Below are 22,045 nucleotides of genomic sequence, written 5' to 3' on the forward strand. Positions count from 1 at the left end.
AGTAACCAAAACAGTGTTAAATAAGTCAATATACATTTTAAATTCTTCAAAGTAGCCACCCTTTGCCTTGATGACAGATTTGCACATTCTTGGCATTCTCTCAACCAGCTTCATGAGGTAGTCACCTGGAATGCATTTCAATTAACAGGTATGCCTTGTTAAATGTTAATTTGTGGAATTTCTTTCCTTCTTAATGCGTTTGAGCCAATCAGTTGTGTTGTGACATGAAAGGGGTGGTATACAGATGATAGCCCTATTTGGTAAAAGACCAAGTCCATAATATGGCAAATAAAAGCTCAAATAAGCAAAGAGAAACTAACAGTCCATTATTACTTTAAGACAAATGTCAGTCAATCCGGGAACTCTCAAGAACTTTGAAAGTTTCTTCAAGTGCAGTCGCAAAAACCATCAAGCGCTATGATGAAACTGGCCAGAGTTACCTCTGCTGCAGAGGATAAGTTCATTAGAGTTACCAGCCTCAGAAATCATTAATTAACTGCACCTCAGATTGCACCTCAGAGTTTAAGTAACAGACACATCTCAACATCAACTGTTCAGAGGAGAATATGTGAATCAGGCCTTCAAAAAAACACGACTAAAGGACACCAATAAGAAGAAGAGACTTGCTTGGGCCAAAAAACACGATCAATGGGCATTAGAGCGGTGGAAATCTGTCCTTTGGTCTGATGAGTCCAAATGTCTTTGTGAGACGCAGAGTGGGTGAACAGATTATCTCTGCATGTCTGGTTCCCACCGTGAAGCATGGAGGAGGAAGTGTGATGGTGTGGGGTTGTTTTGCTGGTGATTTATTTAGAATTCAAGGCTTAACCAGCATGGCTACCACAGCATTATGCAGCGATACACCATCCCATCTGGTTTGCGCTTAGTGGGACTATCATTTGTTTTTCAACAGGACAATGACGCGAAACACACCTCTAGGCTGTGTAAGGGCTATTTGACCAAGAAGGAGAGTGATGGAGTGTTGCATCAGATGACCTGGCCTCCACAATCACCCGACCTCAACTCAATTGAGATGGTTTGGGATGAGTTGGACCGCAGAGTGAAGGAAAAGCAGCCAACAAGTGCTCAGCATAAGTGGGCGCTCCTTCAAGACTGTTGGAAAAACATTCCAGGTGACGCTGGTTGAGAGAATGCCAAGAGTGTGCAAAGCTGTCATCTATTTAAAGGGTGGCTACTTATTTTGATTTGTTTAACACTTTTGGTTACTACATGATTCTTAGTGTTATTTCATAGTTTTAATGTCTTCACTATTATTCTACAACATATTCAAAGAAAACCCCTTGAATGAGTAGGTGTGTCCAAACTCTTGTCTCGTTATCGTTGAATGACAACAAACACTTACTGTTGACCAATGACAGACGAAGGAGTGCAGACTTTGGTTCTCGAACTTCATCTTTCCTCGAATCTTTTGTGTGTGCACCAGCAGCCGAAAAGGACCAAAACAAAAACGTCACAAAATGTTGTCATAATATATGCACAAACTGTTCTGAACTGTTTCCGATGGGAATCATGTAGAAGGTTTTACTGTGTATGTGGAAAAAACATCAGCTTTCACCGGGATAAGTTTTACTCATTGTGCTGAGAGGTGGGTCAAACTGTCAGTAGGTCAAATGTCAGATTGGAAAAAACAAGACAATGCAACAATGGCAGATCTAATTAGAAAACACATGAACATCACTGCCAAGTCTGCTTCTACCTTAACAAAATATCCCTCATTCATCTCAAGTATATTTACAGCATAAACACATATAGGCCTATTTCTAGATATTTGGATTGCATTGGTTTCAAAGTTAATTGGTTTGGAGCCTTGAGACCATTTATACTTAATTGTTAAAGTCCAAAACACTATATTATCAGTTCTATATTATATAATTCTATAATATACTATATTATCAGTATCTTAAAAAGTTCTATATTCTGTAACAAAAAGCAAGAAAACGGATTCATTGATTCCTAATGAAATGAACACAGTCTCGCCATTGTTTTATTATTTTCTGTCACCTTGTAATTGTCTGGATGTCATAAGCTGCTATTAGCATTGGTAGAAAATGTTAATGCTCAGAGGCTCATCTGCTCCAAAGAATGCCTCTCTATCACTCTCACATTGCTTTAAAGGGGAAAAGGAAGATGAATTTTGCCCATAAAGGCTGTATCACAAGGGCTTTTTATCCTAAATGGCTCTGGGGATTGTTATCTGTGGGAAGTGTGTCCTGCCTCCGTCGTGTTCAATCAAGTGTCCACTTAGCTGTGACTGGGAGTAATTGTTCCCAAGTGAGCCACACACTGACCTGTTAATGTCTGCGTTGACCCTCTAACCTTGTCAGCACGTCTTAGGGAGGAGTTTAAATCATGTGGATCTCCTCCTTGCCTTTGCGCTGCCAGGTCAAGTGGGCGTCGCTGCTGAAAGACCACTCTCTTATAATTGTCACCAGCAGCATGGGTCAGCCATGGGTGCTCCTGGAGCCCGGCTCTTATTAGATGAGGTACTAGGAGTGTTGTGACTTAATGGGTCAAGCCATTGATCCGATCCAGCCACCATGTTCTCTCTCTTTAGTCAGATGGAGTCCTGCTAGCTACCTGCTGACAGGCAGTCGCAGCTCAGGTGGACTGTGTTGGACACAGACAGCATTCTGAGGCTACCAACCACCATTTGGTCCATATACAGTGCCTTGCGAAAGTATTCGGCCCCCTTGAACTTTGCGACCTTTTGCCACATTTCAGGCTTCAAACATAAAGATATAAAACTGTATTTTTTGTGAAGAATCAACAACAAGTGGGACACAATCATGAAGTGGAATGACATTTATTGGATATTTCAAACTTTTTTAACAAATCAAAAACTGAAAAATTGGGCGTGCAAAATTATTCAGCCCCCTTAAGTTAATACTTTGTAGCGCCACCTTTTGCTGCGATTACAGCTGTAAGTCGCTTGGGGTATGTCTCTATCAGTTTTGCACATCGAGAGACTGACATTTTTTCCCATTCCTCCTTGCAAAACAGCTCGAGCTCAGTGAGGTTGGATGGAGAGCATTTGTGAACAGCAGTTTTCAGTTCTTTCCACAGATTCTCGATTGGATTCAGGTCTGGACTTTGACTTGGCCATTCTAACACCTGGATATGTTTATTTTTTAACCATTCCATTGTAGATTTTGCTTTATGTTTTGGATCATTGTCTTGTTGGAAGACAAATCTCCGTCCCAGTCTCAGGTCTTTTGCAGACTCCATCAGGTTTTCTTCCAGAATGGTCCTGTATTTGGCTCTATCCATCTTCCCATCAATTTTAACCATCTTCCCTGTCCCTGCTGAAGAAAAGCAGGCCCAAACCATGATGCTGCCACCACCATGTTTGACAGTGGGGATGGTGTGTCCAGCTGTGTTGCTTTTACGCCAAACATAACGTTTTGCATTGTTGCCAAAAAGTTCAATTTTGGTTTCATCTGACCAGAGCACCTTCTTCCACATGTTTGGTGTGTCTCCCAGGTGGCTTGTGGCAAACTTTAAATTACACTTTTTATGGATATCTTTACGAAATGGCTTTCTTCTTGCCACTCTTCCAAATAGGCCAGATTTGTGCAATATACTATGGACAGAGTCTCCCACCTCAGCTGTAGATCTCTGCAGTTCATCCAGAGTGATCATGGGCCTCTTGGCTGCATCTCTGATCAGTCTTCTCCTTGTATGAGCTGAACATTTAAAGGGATGGCCAGGTCTTGGTAGATTTGCAGTGGTCTGATACTCCTTCCATTTCAATATTATCGCTTGCACAGTGCTCCTTGGGATGTTTAAAGCTTGGGAAATCTTTTTGTATCCAAATCAGGCTTTAAACTTCTTCACAACAGTATCTCGGACCTGCCTGGTGTGTTCCTTGTTCTTCATGATCTCTGCGCTTTTAACGGACCTCTGAGACTATCACAGTGCAGGTGCATTTATACGGAGACTTGATTACACACAGGTAGATTGTATTTATCATCATTAGTCATTTAGGTCAACATTGGATCATTCAGAGATCCTCACTGAACTTCTGGAGAGAGCTTGCTGCACTGAAAGTAAAGTAATTTTGCACGCCCAATTTTTCAGGTTTTGAATTGTTAAAAAAGTTTGAAATATCCAATAAATGTTGTTCCACTTCATGATTGTGTCCCACTTGTTGTTGATTCTTCACAAAAAAATACAGTTTTATATCTTTGTTTGAAGCCTGAAATGTGGCAAAAGGTTGCAAAGTTCAAGGGGGCCGAATACTTTCGTAAGGCACTGTATAATGTTTTGGTATTGACGTTTGTCAATGGGGCCCTTATTATGTATGGTTTGATCTCCCTTTGACTGTGGTCCCTCTGTGTATTGGACATGGAGGGGGGGGGGGAAGTAGGACGATATGGCCAAAATATCATATGGTATTTTTCAAATTTTGACGGTATTTTATGTTTTTTATTAATTCATGTTTTACATTTGCTTCACGAGTAGTGCGTGACTCTAGGGTGGCAACTAGAGGTCGACCGATTAATCGGAATGGCCGATTAATTAGGGCCGAGTTCGAGTTTTCATAACAATCGGAAATCGGTATTTTTGGGCACCGATTTTTATTTATTTATTATTTTATTTTTTTCACCTCTATTTAGTCTTTATTTAACTAGGCAAGTCAGTTAAGAACACATTCTTATTTTCAATGACGGCCTAGGAACAGTGGATTAACTGCCCTGTTCAGGGGCAGAACGACAGATTTTCACCTTGTCAGCTCGGGGGATCCAATCTTGCAATCTTAACTAGTCCAACGCAATAACGACCTGCCTCTTTCTCGTTGCACTCCACAAGGAGGAGCCTGTTATGCGAATGCAGTAAGCCAAGGTAAGTTGCTAGCTAGCATTAACTTATCTTATAAAAAACAATCAATCATAATCATTAGTTAACTACACATGGTTGATGATATTACTAGATATTATCTAGCGTGTCCTGCATGGCATATAATATGATACAAGTATCTGATACAAGTATCTGACTGAGCGGTGGTAGGTAGAAGCAGGCGCGTAAACATTCATTCAAACAGCACTTTCGTGCGTTTTGCCAGCAGCTCTTCGTTGTGCGTCAAGCATTGCGCTGTTTATGACTTCAAGCCTATCAACTCCTGAGATGAGGCTTGAGTAACCGAAGTGAAATGGCTAGCTAATTAGCGTGCGCTAATTGTCATTGTGTTGCTGGTTCGAGCGAGGAGAGGGACGGAAGCTATACTGTTACACTGGCAATACTAAAGTGCCTATAAGAACATCCAATAGTCAAAGGTTAATGAAATACAAATGGTATAGAGGGAAATAGTCCTATAATAAATACAACCTAAAACTTCTTACCTGGGAATATTGAAGACTCATGTTAAAAGGAACCACCAGCTTTCATATGTTCTCATGTTCTGAGCAAGGAACTGAAACGTTAGCTTTCTTACATGGAACATATTTTACATGGAACATATTGTACTTTTACTTTCTTCTCCAACACTTTGGTTTTGCATTATTTCATTATTTACTTGAGGCTAAATTGATTTTATTGATGTATTATATTAAGTTAAAATAAGTGTTTATTCAGTATTGTTGTAATTGTCATTATTACAAATAAATAAATACAAAATCGGCGTCGGCTTTTATGGTCCTCCCATAATCGGTATCGCCGTTGAAAAATCCTAATCGGTCGACCTCTAGTGGCAACACATTCTAAATGATTTCAATGGGTCTTTCTCCATTCTGATTGTTTTCAAATCAAATCTATTTGTCACATACACATGGTTAGCAGATGTTAATGCGAGTGTAGCGAAATGCTTCTGCTTCTAGTTCCGACAATGCAGTAATAACCAACGAGTAATCTAACCTAACAATTCCAAAACTACTACCTTATACACACAGTGTAAAGGGATAAAGAATATGTACATAAAGATATATGAATGAGTGATGGTACAGAACGGCATAGGCAAGATGCAGTAGATGGTATTGAGTACAGTATATACATATGAGATGAGTAATGTAGGATATGTGAACATTATATTAAGTAGCATTGTTTAAAGTGGCTAGTGATATATTTTACATCAATTTCCATCAATTCCCATTATTAAAGTATACTGTTCAACTCAACTGGGGTGGCAGGTAGCCTAGTGGTTAGAGCATTGGGCTGGTAACCGAAAGGTTGATAGATCGAATCCCCAAGCTGTCAAGGTAAAAATCTGTCATTCTGCACCTGAACAAGGCAGTTAACCCACTGTTCCTAGGCCATCATTGTAAATAAGAATTTGTTCTTAACTGACTTGCCTAGTTAAATAAAATTAATTAAAACTTCAACCTAAAATAACTTCCTGCATTTCCTGCATCACTTCCACACTGCCACGATATGGGCAAAAAAATTAGGCCTTTTTTTTAACCTAATGTTGCAATTGCAATTTAGATCAAAACACCTGGGTGAACTTTTGGAATCATGGAAATATGTTTATATTAATTCTAATGTTAGAATGTAAATAATAGTAGGCACTTTGAGTACAGTGTTGTTTGACATGACAACGAATGAAAATGCCATGGATGAAGTTATTGTGACAGGCTAGGAACCAAAGTGATGTTCAGTGTTTCCTAGGGGACCCTATAATCTTTGGCTACATCAAATCTTTATTCATGTAGCCAACATATTCATGTTTAGCCTATTCTTCTTAGATTTAGAAGATACTGTTGCACAAACAACATGCTGATTTAGGTCTCCACCAGCACTGGTATTAGGCTATATTAGCCAGCTACGTTTGCTCTGACGCAGTGCGAGTCAGCTAGCCAACAATAAACCGCCTAGCTAGCCCGCTAACTAGCGATTTAGGCTAACTTGCTAAGAAAATACAAACTAGCTGTTTGCAGATGTAAGAAACACAAACTAATATTGTAATTATAGAACGCGTGTGTATTTATATTAAGATCAAAGTGGAAACAACATCGTTGCGTGTGCTGCATTGACCATTTAGACTGAAAGTGTCTCATGGTCAAACAACAACAAATGCGCTCCTTGAGTGACAAGGCTATGTCTGTGTGGAAAGCGGCGCAGAGAGGGATGACTCGAGTAGCGGAGTAAACTGTACAAATGGACGTTACACACAGCATATCACATTTAACAAACCAAACATTCAAATACCGTTTTAGAAGATGAAGTAAAAACCCATACCGGTCCGTGCATCAATACCGGTATATAGTAAAATACGGCATACCGCCCAGCCCTAGGGAAATGTAGGTTATCCTTGCTCCCATCCAGTTTACCCAATGTTTCATGGACCTGGGTAGAACAAACACCTCCACAAATTTGTTGTCAGATCGCTTGGAAACTTGACACACAAATAAGTATCTATTAACCTTTCTGATCTCCCCATCCGGGATCGTGAATACAGACTCAAGCTAATTACCATAACGCAACGTTAACTATTCATGAAAATCGCAAATGAAATGAAATAAATATGCTAGCTCTCAAGCTTAGCCTTTTGTTAACAACACTGTCATCTCAGATTTTCAAAATATGCTTCTCAACCATTGCAAAACAAGCATTTGTGTAACAGTATTGATGGCTAACGTAGCATTTAGCGTAGCATTTAGCATTAGCATTCAGCTGGCAACATTTACACAAAAAAACAGAAAAGCATTCAAATAAAATAATTTACCTTTGAAGAACTTCAAATGTTTTCAATGAGGAGACTCTCAGATAGCAAATGTTCAGTTTTTCCTGAAAGATTATTTGTTTAGGACAAATCGCTCCGTTTTCTGCGTCACGTTTAGCTATGAAAAAACCCCTGTATCCAGGATGTGTGTAGATCTATCAGCAAGCTCATTAGCATAACACAACGTTAACTATTCATGAAAATCGCAAATGAAATGAAATAAATATGCCATCTCTCAAGCTTAGCCTTTTGTAAACAACACTGTCATCTCAGATTTTCAAAATATGCTTCTCAACCATAGGAAAACAATAATTTGTGTAAAAGTAGCTAGCTAGCGTAGCATTTAGCGTTAGCATCCAGCACGCAACATTTCAACAAAAACATAAAAGCCTTCAAATAAAATAATTTACCTTTGAAGAACTTCAGATGTTTTCAATGAGGAGACTCTCAGTTAGATAGCAGATGCTCAGTTTTTCCAAAAAGATTATTTGTGTATTAGAAATAGCTCCGTTTTGTACATCACATTTGGCTACCAAAAAAAAACGAAAATTCAGTCCTCAAAACGCGAACTTTTTTCCAAATTAACTCCATAATATCGACTGAAAACATGGCAAACGTTGTTTAGAATCAATCCTCAAGGTGTTTTTCACATATCTCTTCGATGATATATCGTTCGTGGAAGCATGGTTTCCCCTCTCAATCAAATGGAAAAATACTTGCACATGGCTTTACGCACCAGTTTCGACGCAGGACACCAGGCGGACACTTGGAAAATGTAGTCTCTTATGGTCAATCTTCCAATGATATGCCTACAAATACGTCACAATGCTGCCGACATCTTGGGGAAACGGCAGAAGGTCTAAGCTTATTCCTGTCGCATTCACAGCCATATAAGGAGACATTAGAAAACAGAGCTTCAGAAATTCTGCTCATTTCCTGTTTAACGTATCATCTTGGTTTCGCCTGTAGAATGAGTTCTGGGGCACTTACAGACAAAAAAAAAAGAATATGCATAGTCGAGCATCTTTTCGTGACATAATATCGCGCTTAAAACGGGAACGTTTTTTATCCAAAAATGAAATAGCGCCCCTAGAGATGCAACTGGTTAACACACTACTTTAAAGTGGCTGGTTACTAGTTCCCTTTGAAACTGACAAAGATTGTAATTTGGGTGAAAAGGGGAGATTAAAAACACATGCTTCTGAAGCTGAAAGTTGTGTGTTGAGCAGCTGCTGTGTGGAAATCCACAAGTGAAACATAGCTTAGCTGTTGTACTGTATATGTCTTATGGATGTTTTGGCAGTGAATATGACTTTCAAGATACTGTACTGTATCATACAGTGTTTGGCTGTTTGTTCAGTTTTTTGGATGGAAAGCCAGTGGCACATCTATAAACTAAACAGCCAATAACTGCTTCCTGCTAATTTGCGAAGTGAAGTATAATTACCTACCTTCAAAAGTACTTTTACTCTCACACTTTCTTTACATCCTTTACATGAGACCATGAACTGAATCACTTTTAGAATGATCTCATCAGTTAGATTTTCTTGGAGCCATTGTCAATTCTGCATGGGGGTATGCTTTTTTTTATTGAGTCTTTTCTCAATAGCCTGTTGTGAGTGCCTTCTGTGCGGGGTCTCAAAGTTTACAGGGCCTTTTTGAGCCAATGCTCTTTTCAGCAGAGCCCCAATGGTGCAGCCATAAATTCAGAGAGGTGAAGCCGTCTATTGGGATCAACATATTTTTTGGGGGTAATGACAGGCATGCAGACGGGTAATCAGAGGGGTCTTATCTGGGGTTCAGAGGCTGATGACGGGCAGAGGAATGTGGCCCGGCTGTGGAAACAATGCCGCGTTAATGGGGTTAGCTGAATTCCACACTCATGAATTATGAGGAGTTGGGATGGCGGGCCTGTGGCTTGTTGTGTCTGGTTTGGGGCCTCTACACACTACTGCTGCACAGAGAAAGAGTCAGAGTTATATATTTAGTCTTTTGACACTGGCTGTCATAGGCAAGGTCAATTAATGGAGCGGGATCTCCATGGTATGTTCTTCTGGTGGGAGAACAAAAGTGCATTATACACTCATGCCATAAACAGATGGGCCTAAAGACATAGATGGTCATGCACACTCGGGCTGGGCGATATGGCTAAAATATGATATCACTGTATAAAAGAATGACAGTATTTGACGGTATTTTATGTTTTTGAAAAATAAATATTCTAAATTTGCTTTGAGTAGTTAGTGATCCTAGGGTGGCAACACATACATTCTAAGTGATTTCAATGGGTCTTTCTCCATTCTGATTGCTTTATACTGTTCAATTCAACTGAACCCCCGCCCCCCACAAAAAATCTGTATTTTCATACATAGTGGGGCTGCATGATATGGCCAAACAATCTAGGGCTTATTTTCAACCAAATGTTGCGATTTGATTTGCCATTTAGAGCTAAACACTTGGGTGAGCTGTTGGTTCCATGGAAATATAATGATTATTCTAATTTTATAGTTAGAATATAATAGTGGGCACTTTGAATACAGTGTTGTTTGATATGACAATGAATAAAAATGCCAGGAAGGAGTTATTGTGACAGGGTAGGAGCCAAAGTGTTGATAAGTGTTTCCTAGGGGACCATGTAGTCTTTGGCTACATTGAATGCTTTGTCTTAGCTACTTTATGTACTTAACATATTCATGCTTTGAGTAATTCCTCTTTGATTTAGAGGATACTGTTACACAAACAACATTCTAATTTAGGTCTCCCACATCACTGGTATTATCAGGCTGTATAGCTAGTTACGTTTGCTCTGACTCAGTACATTTATTAGCTAGCCAGTTAACTAGCAATTAGCATGAGCGGCTAACATGATTTAGGCCCAACTGCCTAAGAAAAGACAAACGATCAGTTTTCAGATGTAAGAAACATAAACTAATAGTGTATATATAGAACGCTAGGGGATTTATATTAAGAAGCAAAGTGAAAACAGCATTGTTGTCATCAACATTGTTGCATGTGCTGCGTTGACCATGCAGACTGAATGCAAGTGTCTTGTGGTCGAGGAACAACAAATGTGCTTCTTGACAGGGGGCGGGGCTTGGTCTGTGGACACCGGAATGCAAAGAGAGAGAGCTGAGAGAGATGACTCAAGATGCGGAGTAAACTATAGAAATGGACATAACACACGGCGTGTCACATTTAACAAACCAAACATTTAAAATACCGTTATAGAAGGTAAAGTAAAAACCCAAACCGGTCTGTGTATCAATACCGGTATATCGTAAAATATGGTATACCGTTCACAATGTAATTTTGTAACTGACTGAATGGTGTTCAGAAAATGGCCTTTCAAAATTCAGATTATTTTGAGACTGAGCTCACAGACGATGGTGTGAGTTTATAGTTCAGTGTGTCACTGAGAACATGCAGAGTTAGATGAGAATCAGAATTCTGTAGTTGTATACTTTGTCATTTTGTTAAACTATGACATTTTCATCAGCAGCATCATCACCACATTATGCAATCACCACTGATCTGTCTTTGTAAAGATTTAAACAGTGACATGACTCGATATGTATTTAGGTCATGAGATGACAACAGGAATCAGTGTGTCATAACTCATGTAAAATATGTGTGGTTGGAACTGATCACGTTTAATTTTCCCTCTTCACATTCACGGTTGATGTGGGTTAAGTGAACTGTAGGGACTCTCCCCACCTTTTCACATCCTGTTTGTAATAGACATATATCTATCTCCCCTGTCCTTCTCTTCTGTCTGTCCCTCGCATACTTAAATACAGTGTCATCTGTGAACTGCTGATGATCCCGCCTCCAAAGAACCTAAGCTGAATTCTCATTGGAAGAATGGAGCGCCAGTCTTTCCTTCACGAGTGAACACGGTAAGAGCACATTCTTACTCTATCTACATCTACTCTAAAATGACTTTTAATGTCGTGTGTGTGCTCTGCCAATCTGTGAACTACTCTGCAGCACAGTAGGATTTAATTTATTATGCTAATTTGCATCTAATTATAATTCGGTTAATCTAGATACCAACACATACTCAAAAAGTATTTTCAAGAATTGTTAATTGTTCAGGCCAAATAATGTTCAATTTTTATTTAACCAAATTGCATTATGACTTTAAATAATGAAACAACTTAAAATAATGTGTACATTTATCAAGTGGTTTATCATATTGAAACTTTGTTGAACATATTTCTAACTATGTTGATGCATTGCAGAAAGTATTACTACACAAGTATGGATCTTGAATGTTTTGTCAATTAGAAACAGTTTTAGGGTTAGGTTTGTAACGTTACATTTTTTAACACAGAACATGTTTTGCACAAACGTCTACAGAATATCATCATACCGATGACATAGTCATTAAAAATGAAACACTATCATGACCACCTTGTGTCATATTGGCAAAATCATTGAAAAATATCAATCAAAACAAAAATTGCACACTTTACTCGCTGAATGATACACCGGTCGTAGTAGCATCGGCAGCTTTGTGTGTGTGACTGTCCTTTGTTTTTAACATCTTTGGCATGCTCTAGTCTCCCTGTCCCTCTCCTCTGTCTGCCATGGGTTCTCTGATTGGCTGAACACTTTCTGCACTCTAGTCTGGCTGACTGCCAGGCCCTGCCTTGCCACTGATCAGAAGTGAACGTGACATTTGTGCGGAGGTAATGGAATCTGTGTGCAATTAAATCTCCCGACTGTGAAGAAGAATCTATCTCCCCCTCCCTTCTCCTACCCCATCAGCAGGGGGGTGGCCGTGATGATGAAACCGTCCCAGCAGGCCCCTCTCCCCGGCCTGCCCCGCCAGTACCCCTTTCCTCTCTCCCAATCTCTGTCAGGTTGCGTTTTTTAACTTCTCCCTGTCTCTGCCTTGGTTTCTGCCCAGCAATTAATTACAGCAAACGTCAATTAAAAATCTTCCCAAATATTGTTGGAGAATTAAATTCCAATTACAGAAATTACATTAAAGGAAAACAACATTAACATTGATTTAATGTGACAGTGAAGGTGACAGTTGTTATTTTGTGACAAAGAATTGTGGGCCATTCAACATGTTTTGATGTAAATGTGAAATGGAGGGAGTGGAAGAATGAGGGGGATGGGCTGGTTTGGGGAGGAGTGGATAGAGGGAGAGCGGACACATGCATGGATGAGAGGAGAAGAGGGGTAAATCTCTCTATCTCTATGCCCCACTCTGCTGCTGTGCCACTCTACTTAACGCCTCATTTGTGGTCTCTGTGGTCAATGGTTTGAGTCTTTCTCTGTGCTGATGGTGCACTTGTTCATGGCTAATACCACAGACCTCCTCTATGTCTGAAACCTAATGGGTATGTATCCTCATCAAGATCGCCCATAAACATAAAAGGGTTCCTCCCAGGCATACTGGCCTGAGCGGAGGCACATTTCCCTTGAACTTCTTGAAAAGGAGTCCCTATCAGAGTTCCTTGTCCTCAGTGGGTGGACTGGGAGAGGGGCAGGATTTCCAGGTCAAGGGTCATCTGCAGGCTAGAGCCAGGAGGGCAGGGCTTAATCTGCTTGCCCAGAGGGAGGGCTCTGACATGCAGTGCCTTCATAAAGTATTAATTCCCCTTGATTTACTCCACATTTTGTTGTGTTGCAGCTTGAATTCAAAATGGATTAAGTCGATTCTTCCCCCCCCTGCCCCACCCATCTACACACAATACCCCATAATGACAAAGTGAGAACATGTTTCACACCTTCCTATATAAGGTCACACAGTTGACATTGTAGGTCAGATCAGAAACTATACCATGAAATCCAATTAACTATCCGTAGATCTCAGAGAATTGTGATGAGGCATATATCTGGGGATGGGTATAAAAACATTTCTAGAGTGTTGAAAGTCTCCAAGAGCACAGTTGTCTCCGTCATTGGTAAATGGAAAAAAATATGGAGCTAACCAGACTCTGCCTCTAGAGCTGGCCGTCCGACCAAACTGAGCAACCGGGCAAGAAGTATCTTGGTCAGGGAGGTGACTAAGAACCCAATGAACACACTGACAGAACTACCGAGTTCCTTGGCTGAGATGGGAAAATCTGCCAGAAGGACAGCGGTCTCTACAACACTTCACCAATCTTGGATTTATGGGAGCGCATGGAGATTGCAAAAAGGCACATGAGAGCATGTCAAAAGATTCCGTGGTCTGATGAGACAAAAATAGATATCTTTGGCCTGAATGCAAAACCAGGTACCGCTCACCATCACTACCTGAATCGTGGTGGTGGCAGCATCATGCTATGGGGAGAATTTTCAGCGGCAGGGGCTGGGAGACTGGTAAGGATAGAGGGAACAATGAATGGAGCCAAATACAGGCAAATCCTTAATGAGAACCTGCAAACGACCTTAGACTGAAGCAAAGATTTACGTTCCAACGGGACAATGACCCCAACCATACAGCCAAAGCAACGCTGGAAGGGTTTCAGAACAAGAATGTGAAAGTCCTTGAGTGGCCCAGCTAAAGTCTCATCTAAAACAGAGTTTGGAATATTTGTGCCTCACCATGGGTAAATTAAGGTTGGATTTTGATTTGACAGTGTCCATTTGCCTACTAACATTATGTGAACAGCTGCAGTGATTTCTCTATCAAATAGCATAGACAGTGAGACAGACCCCCAACAGCTCCGTCTGTTTACATAAGACAACACGTTGCACATTTTTTTACTTCAGAAGTACTGCACCAAACACCTTAGTCAGATGTAAAACTGCGCAACTAAAACATCCACGACAAAAACTTAAACTAAAGAAATCTGTAATAAATGTTGTCTTAGATTCATTCTGGGGATTTAGAGAAAGTGAAATAGGCATTCCTTCTAATGGGGCCAAATATCATTAACCAAATGCGGAATTGGTCAGGAAACACACCTCCAAGACTAGTTTTTCATAACACATAATGACACGTCATACCATGTCATCAGTGTTGTGTTCAAGACCACCTAAAGTGAGACTCGATTTGCTCCAAGACCGGAGCAAATCGAGACAGAGTCAAGAGGGGGTAAGGGGTCAGAGACCGAGTCAAGACCGAAACCAGAAAAATGTGAGTCCAATTCAAGACCATTATAGTAATTTTGTCAAATCACCACCACAATAAGAGTTCAAAATGTCCAGTATTTCTGTGTTCATATTTCAGAACAACACATGGATTATTTAGACAGTCCGAATAGTGAAAAAAATGCATGCAGAGGTAAAATAGAGCTACGTTACACATTTTTACTAACCCAAAAACAGTGAGGAACAATGGGCCTTCTACGCCTCCGTGATTGGCTGAGTATTCTGTCACTCATGGGGACACTACGTCATCGTGAAGTTTATGTCCTTAGTAAGGGTAGACATCCAACATTTTTGCCCTTTGGGTCCTGCCATAGAGTTTTATATTACAAGTGCCCTTCCAAGAAGGCTCAAGGTCATTGGCTACAGATGTAATGACGTCAAATCACGTTATATGTACAGTAGCTTTGATTGGACTGATCATGTCAACATCATACTTTCAAAGTCTTAGCTAGCAGTCACCATCATGAATCAAGTTGACAATCTACTGGCTAATCATTGTCTTATAAAGATAAATAATGATGATAAATTATAGATAAACATATCGGTGCTCATCGGCCATTGGACATAAAGATTGGAAAGTTGGAAATCGCAAATTCAACAATGAGTTGTTTGGAAGGAATCAGCGGCTAACTGCAAGCAGTGCAAAGCAACCAGTAGCCTGCTATTCAATGAAGTGGCTGTGTGTGTTTTTTCCGAGGCGCCACCTTCATGTTTAAGTGAGCACATCACTAGCCAAGCGGAGTCCAAAAATGTCTTGTATGCGGCTGCATAAATGATGTAATTTGTAAGGGAGATATGTATACTGTAGCTAAGAAAGTAAAACTAAGTGGATGTTGTGTAGTAAGCTGTTAGTAGTTAGCCCATGTGCCTCACTCTAATAATTTGGTCTATTTTCGCCTATTAATTTCTTACTGGTCATCCCCAAAGCCAACACCTCTTTTGGCCGCCTTTCATTCCAGTTCTCTGCTGTCAATGACTGGAACAAATTGCAAAAATGGCTGAATTTGGAGACTTATATCTCCCTCACTAACTTTAAGCATCAGCTATCTGAGAAGCTTACCGATCGCTGCAGCTGTACATAGCCCATCTGTAAATAGCCCATCCAACTACCTACCTCATCCCCATATTGTTTTTATTTACTTTTTTGCACACCAGTATTTCTACTTGCACATCATCATCTGCACATCTATCACTCCAGTGTTAATTTGCTAAATTGTAATTACTTCGCTACTATGGCCTATTTATTGCCTTACCTCCTTACTCCATTTGCACACACTGTATATAGATTTTTGTATTGTGTACTGTACTTTTGTTTATCCCATGTGTAACTCTGTGTTTGTTTTTTGTCGCACTGCTGTGCTTTATCTGGTTAAATAAAGGTGAAATAAAAAATAAATAAAAAAAACATGTAGCCTATAACCTGTTTTTGAGCAATGTCGTCATTTAATATTGTAAGAGGTTTTGTTGTCTGCTTATATGCCCCCTTTATTAATCCTACGGTTCTGACTTGGCGTACAGGGAAAATACTGTTAGAGCAGCCCATGTTCTGCATTCTGTCGCTGTACATTTCAAAGGTGCTGAACACATAGATATATTGACTGTCTGTCGTTGCTCGCTCATTAATGTCTTAATCAAACTTACGGAATGCGTTTTATCCGATCATCGTTCCCTTATGCCATAGTTTGTACATTTCAATTGTTAGTAGAAACCACAATTGTTTAAGCAAGTCAGCCATATCAACTATGTTTTAAAAAAAGGCAGTAAACGAGGCTGAATTAATTGTTTCGTGGCCAGACAAGTCTCCGCTGATAGCCAGTTATAGCGGGGGTAAGGATTCACTCAATTGTGCTGGAAAGAAAGCTCTGCTGTTGGGACAGTGTTCTGTAGGCCCTAACAGTTTGTGGGCACTGCTTGTTGCCATTTATACTGCAATTAATGTATTGTTTAGTGTCCTTGCTGGCATGTATAAAAACATTTTTTTTGAGTTTGCCCCATCAAGAGTTACATGCCAAAATCAACACTGCACAGAAGTCCTCTTACTTTTGGGAACTTTATAGTCCTATTGATCAAACAACCATGAAAAGGTAGGCTCTCTCTCCCCTCAACTATGCACATCAACTAATGCTTGCCACACTCAGACGCGAGTGCTCTAAAATCAGAGCAGATAGCTAGAGTGAATTTCCAAATGCAGGAGGTATGCAAACTTTTTAACAGTCGTTCAAGTTCTTGGTAGCTAACCAAATGACACCTGCATCCCGAGCTGTGTATTGCCAAAAAACGATATGAGGGGAAAAAGTCAGTCATTCATTGGCATGACATGACATTCTCCTAGCAGCTAGCTAGATATCTAGCTAATGTTAGGCTCCGTGTTTTTTGTTTGGTACATAAATAGATACACTAGGCTATTAGCCACGTTATGACTAACTTGTGATCATTGCCCTTGCTAGTTGTCATTCCCAGTCTTTGTTACATTTGTCTGTTTTTGTCCAGAATATTGAGCCATTGAAACTGAAACAGTACATCCCAAATGAAGGCAGCAAACAATGTGTGATTTTCAACTCGATAGCAATATTTTTGGGACTAGCATTGAAATGCATCCATTTATTCTTCAAACAATACCTTAGTGTACGTCATGGAACATTGAGTCAAATATAACCTTTTTTTAAAACCTCTTATGAAGTTGGTTTTGTGGCATAAACTGGGAATTTGATATTTTTGTTTGAAGTTATGATTGTCTGTTTCATATTTTCCCTTAACTTTAGGTCACCCATTAATTTGTGTGCTAAATGTGAAATGTTTTTTGCAATGGGAAGTAATAGTTGTAGATTTTGATTGGGAAATGCTTAATGGTTGTGTTTTTGTATTTGTCACGGCCGTTGAATGAAGAGGACCAAGGTGCAGCGTAGTGAGCGTACATATTATTTTATTTAGAAAAGACGCAGAACAAAACAATAAACACTACAAAACAAACCGTGAAGCTAAAGGCTATGTGCCATAAACAAAGTCACCTTCCCACCCCAAATCACACCTTCCCAAACCAAATAGAGACATAAAAAGGATCTCTAAGGTCAGGGCGTGACAGTAACCCCCCCCCCCCAAAGGTGCGGACTCCAGCCGCAAAACCTGAACCTATAGGGGAGGGTCTGGGTGGGCATCTATCCGCGGTGGCGGCTCAGGTGCGGGACGCAGACCCCGCTCCACCACTGGCTCACCCCACTTTGGTGGCACCTCGGGTGCGGGGACCCTCGTCGCGGGCTGGAGACCGTCGCTGGGGGCCCCGGACTGGAGACTGTCGCTGGAGGCTCCTTACTGGGGACCGTCGCTGTAGGCTTCGTGCCATGGATCATCACTGGAGGCTTCGTGCCATGTATCAACACTGGAGGCTTCGTGCCATGGATCAACACTGGAGGCTTCGTGCCATGGATCAACACTGGAGGCTTCGTGCCATGGATCAACACTGGAGGCTTCGTGCCATGGATCAACACTGGAGGCTTCGTGCCATGGATCAACACTGGAGGCTTCGTGCCATGGATCAACACTGGAGGCTTCGTGCCATGGATCAACACTGGAGGCTTCGTGCCATGGATCAACACTGGAGGCTTCGTGCCATGGATCAACACTGGAGGCTTCGTGCCATGGATCATCACTGGAGGCTTCGTGCCAAGGATCATCACTGGAGGCTTCTTGCCATGGATCATCACTGGAAGGAGGAGACGTATGGGCAGTCTGGTACGTTGAGCCGCCACAGGGCTCACCAGGCTGGGGAGACATACAGGAGGCCCTGTCCTTCTGGGGATAGGCACAGGATACACTGGGCCATGGAGGCACACTGGAGGTCTTGAGCGTAGAGCCTGCACAACCCGTCCTGGCTGGATGGTTTTTCGCCCTGCAGATGCGGGGCGCAGGCACACGACGCACTGGGCTGTGCAGATGCACCGGAGATACAGTGCGCAGAGCCGGCGCAGGATATCCCGGGCCGTAGAGACGTACTGGCGGCCAGATGCGCAGATCCGGCAACCTCCAAACTGGCTGGATGCCCACTCTAGCTCGGCCGATTCGGGGGGCTGGAAGGTTGCGCACCAGGCTATGCACGCGCACTGGTGACACCGTGCGCTCCACCGCATAACACCTGACCAGTACGACGCTCGCCACGTTAAGCACGGATGGCGATACTCCCCAGCCTGCCTCCAGGGTCCCGTACCATCCAGGATCTCCTCCCAAGTCCATGAATCCTGGACACGCTGCTCCTCCTTACCACGCTGCTTCGTCCGTTGTTGGTGGGAAGTTCTGTCACGGCCGTTGAATGAAGAGGACCAAGGTGCAGCGCTGTGAGCGTACATATTCTTTTATTTAGAAAAGATGCCAAACCCTACCTGGCCAAACATAGAAATACAAATAATATAACATAGAATACCCACCCTAAATCACATCCTGACCAAACCAAATAGAGACATAAAAAGGATCTCTTAAGGTCAGGGCGTGACAGTATTCTTATGATTGGGACCTACTGGCTTGTTATGTCTGAGTTTATGGACTGCTTATCCTTTAACATCATGCTGTGTGTGACTGCTGTCTTTCCATCGGCCCTATGCAGTGGTGCATTGAGAAGTGGGTGTACTCTAATTTTGCCAAAACGTTCCCAAACGGCCCGCCCAGCGAAGGGTAGACACCCTGTGCGAAAAATCCTATGTTTAAAAAAAAATGGTTTCCTATAGATTTTTCAGATTTTTACTCTCAAAATCACACATTTTTTAAATAGAAAAAATACAAACAATTGATGATCTAAGTCCACAATAACGCTTAAACCACATCAATCTGATTGGGTGGGCCTGTCGGAGCCTGGCTCCCCAGTGGGTGGGCCTCTGTCCACCCAGGCCCATCCATGTCTACGGCCCTGATGCAAACAGCACATGATGACAATTGCGCATCACAAATATTATGCTAACCAACACTTCGGACTAAACTTTTCCAGTACCTGGTTTACATACCCATTGTTGCCTTAGTTAGTATTTACTGGTAGATTATACTGGTTGATATAAGTTTGAACATCTTTCCTACCCTACCCTACTGGTTACCGATGTCATTCTTCTGTGAGCTGCTCCATGCCAAAACCAGTTGAGATACGATATTCTGCTGAAACTAGGCTATGTGTGCGGCGCGCATGTATATATATATTTCATAAGGCTTTGCAATTATGTAGGCTACTTCTAATGATTGACTAATGACTAACGAATGACTAATGATTTCTCTATTGTACTGTCATCATTGATAATTTATATACCTCCTCTACACTACTTTGATACTTCTTAATCCCTACGGATGCGTGAGTATAAGCAATGCACACTGAAAAAAAGGTGAGTATATGGCTTAAACCTGCCTATACCCTCCACTTCACCACTGCCCTGCGTATACCCTCCACTACACCACTGGCCTCTGTATACCCTCCACTACACCACTGGCCTGCGTATACCCTCCACTACACCACTGGCCCTTTGTGTTTTATAAAAAGTGCACCTCCTACTTGAGTGCGCTGGTATTACGGTTGTTGTCCTTTCAGAATCACGAATCTGTCACACACTGAAGGCCTATAGGTTCGCCACTGCGCAAACATGTTTATAATAGATATAAAGATATAGATAGATATAAAGGATATTGTTTCATGCACTGACTGAATAAAACTTACTTACTGCGCTGATCTCGGGAAGAAATTAGGAGGCCTCACTGTCCAAGACCGAATCAAGACTGAGGACAAATGTATCTGACACCTAGACAAGACCACCGAGACACTCAATATGTGGTCTTGCGAGTACTACATAATGTCACAATGTCTGACATAACTTTTCATAACCTGCCATAATATGGTGATAACACTGTCCTGACACATATACCTGTTACCTGTTGTAACAAATATTGTGTTATTTTATGGCTGATTATGACACCTACATAAGAGTGTCAAAACTCTTATATATTGGTGTAGGAGCAGATTTCAGGAGCAGGACAAGACACCCTCTTTGTGACTAATGACCGACTTAAGGCCATGTACCTGATAGGCTATCTGGTTTATACGATTATAATGGTCATAATGCTTCCTGTCAGTGTCATCAAGTGTATTTTCTTAGTCCAAATGAAGTGACCAGGGTGAAAGTAGAATTAATTTATTCCCAGTACAAGACATCCTATATGTGCATGCGCTGTACGTTTTCATGGGCCTAATAACATTTCTGTCTGTAATAAAGCCTTTTTGTGGGGAAAAAAACTGTCTCCCCTGTCAATGGGCCTGGCTCTCAAGTGGGTGGGCCTATACCCTCCCAGGCCCATCCATGGCTGCGCCCCTGCACAGTCATGTGAAATCCATAAATTAGGGTCTAATGAATTTCAATTGGCTGATTTCCTCATATGAACTGTAACTCATTAAATCTTTGGTATTGTTGCATGTTGCGTTTATAGTTTTGTTCAGTATAGATAAGACATGGATATAATACATTTCTCCTCTATTCCCTTTCTCTGTAGTTTTGCTTACAAAGGCATATTCAACCGTGGCTGTTTTGTGAAATGATCACAATCATCATGTATGTATGAATTCTTATTTGATTTATCTTACAATGCCGGTCGGTATTGACCTTTAATTTATGACTTATTTGTTTAGCGCTGCTTTTCTTTGTCATAATGAATAATTTATGTCAAGTACGACAAGCGTAAGGGAGTATTGTCTTAGAAAATAGTAATGTCACTCAGGTCCTTTTCTCTCAGCAACTGAAGGTTAATTTAAACCAACAGTCAAATGAACCTCTCCATTTCCTTGTGGCCCTATGAAAACGGTGGTTCATACTGAATGCCACCGGGTCCTGCTTTATTCATTAACATCCTGCTAAACAAATAGACCTCACAGCTCAGTTAGCGTTTTCTTCTGTTGCGGAGGTTTCTGTCTAGTTGTGTGATCAAGAGGAGAGGGTTTTGCTCAGGGAAAGAGCGAGTGAGGCCTCAATGCTCTAGTGTCATTCTAATGGCAAAGTAGATCAGATGGACGCAGAAAATTGTTTTAATTGTATAATTATTTGTGGTTAGCCATTTGTGTGGAAAACTGCTGTGATGTGGTTGAAGGCCAGGGAAGAGCGCCGTTTGGCCTTTATGTGCTTATTTTGTCTCTGAACAGGAAATGAACAACAACTAAGAATCCTTAGGATATAGGGCTCCCTCTCACAGACACATACACACACACAGTACATATAAGGACATACACACTTTGATACAAACACACACTCACGACACACAAAC

General features: G+C 41.2%; 2 protein-coding genes across 13 annotated transcripts in view; one reads left to right on the plus strand and one right to left on the minus strand.

The window, feature by feature from the left end:
* LOC110527876 (forkhead box protein P1-B) overlaps window positions 1-22,045 on the plus strand; it is a 205,459-nt gene that overhangs the window by 25,901 nt on the left and 157,513 nt on the right. For all 12 annotated transcript variants that reach the window (XM_036983357.2, XM_090240940.1, XM_036983359.2 and 9 more), the window contains exon 2: window positions 11,473-11,571. The gene's annotated coding sequence lies outside the window, so the exon portion shown is untranslated. The remainder of the gene's footprint in view (window positions 1-11,472; window positions 11,572-22,045) is intronic.
* On the minus strand, window positions 16,175-20,207 carry LOC149982540 (uncharacterized). The gene has a single exon (XM_090240962.1). It carries the CDS (start codon window positions 18,995-18,997, stop codon window positions 18,077-18,079), a length of 921 nt encoding a protein of 306 aa, XP_090097088.1. The 5' UTR covers window positions 18,998-20,207; the 3' UTR covers window positions 16,175-18,076.

Source organism: Oncorhynchus mykiss, chromosome 7 (genome assembly GCF_057628025.1).
Source record: "Oncorhynchus mykiss isolate SJ-2025 chromosome 7, ASM5762802v1, whole genome shotgun sequence".
NCBI classification, from domain to species: domain Eukaryota; kingdom Metazoa; phylum Chordata; class Actinopteri; order Salmoniformes; family Salmonidae; genus Oncorhynchus; species Oncorhynchus mykiss.

Bases quoted from the DNA above. Each gene is read 5' to 3' on its own strand.
- LOC149982540 (XM_090240962.1), bottom strand. From the start codon at position 18,997: ATGGACTTGGGAGGAGATCCTGGATGGTACGGGACCCTGGAGGCAGGC.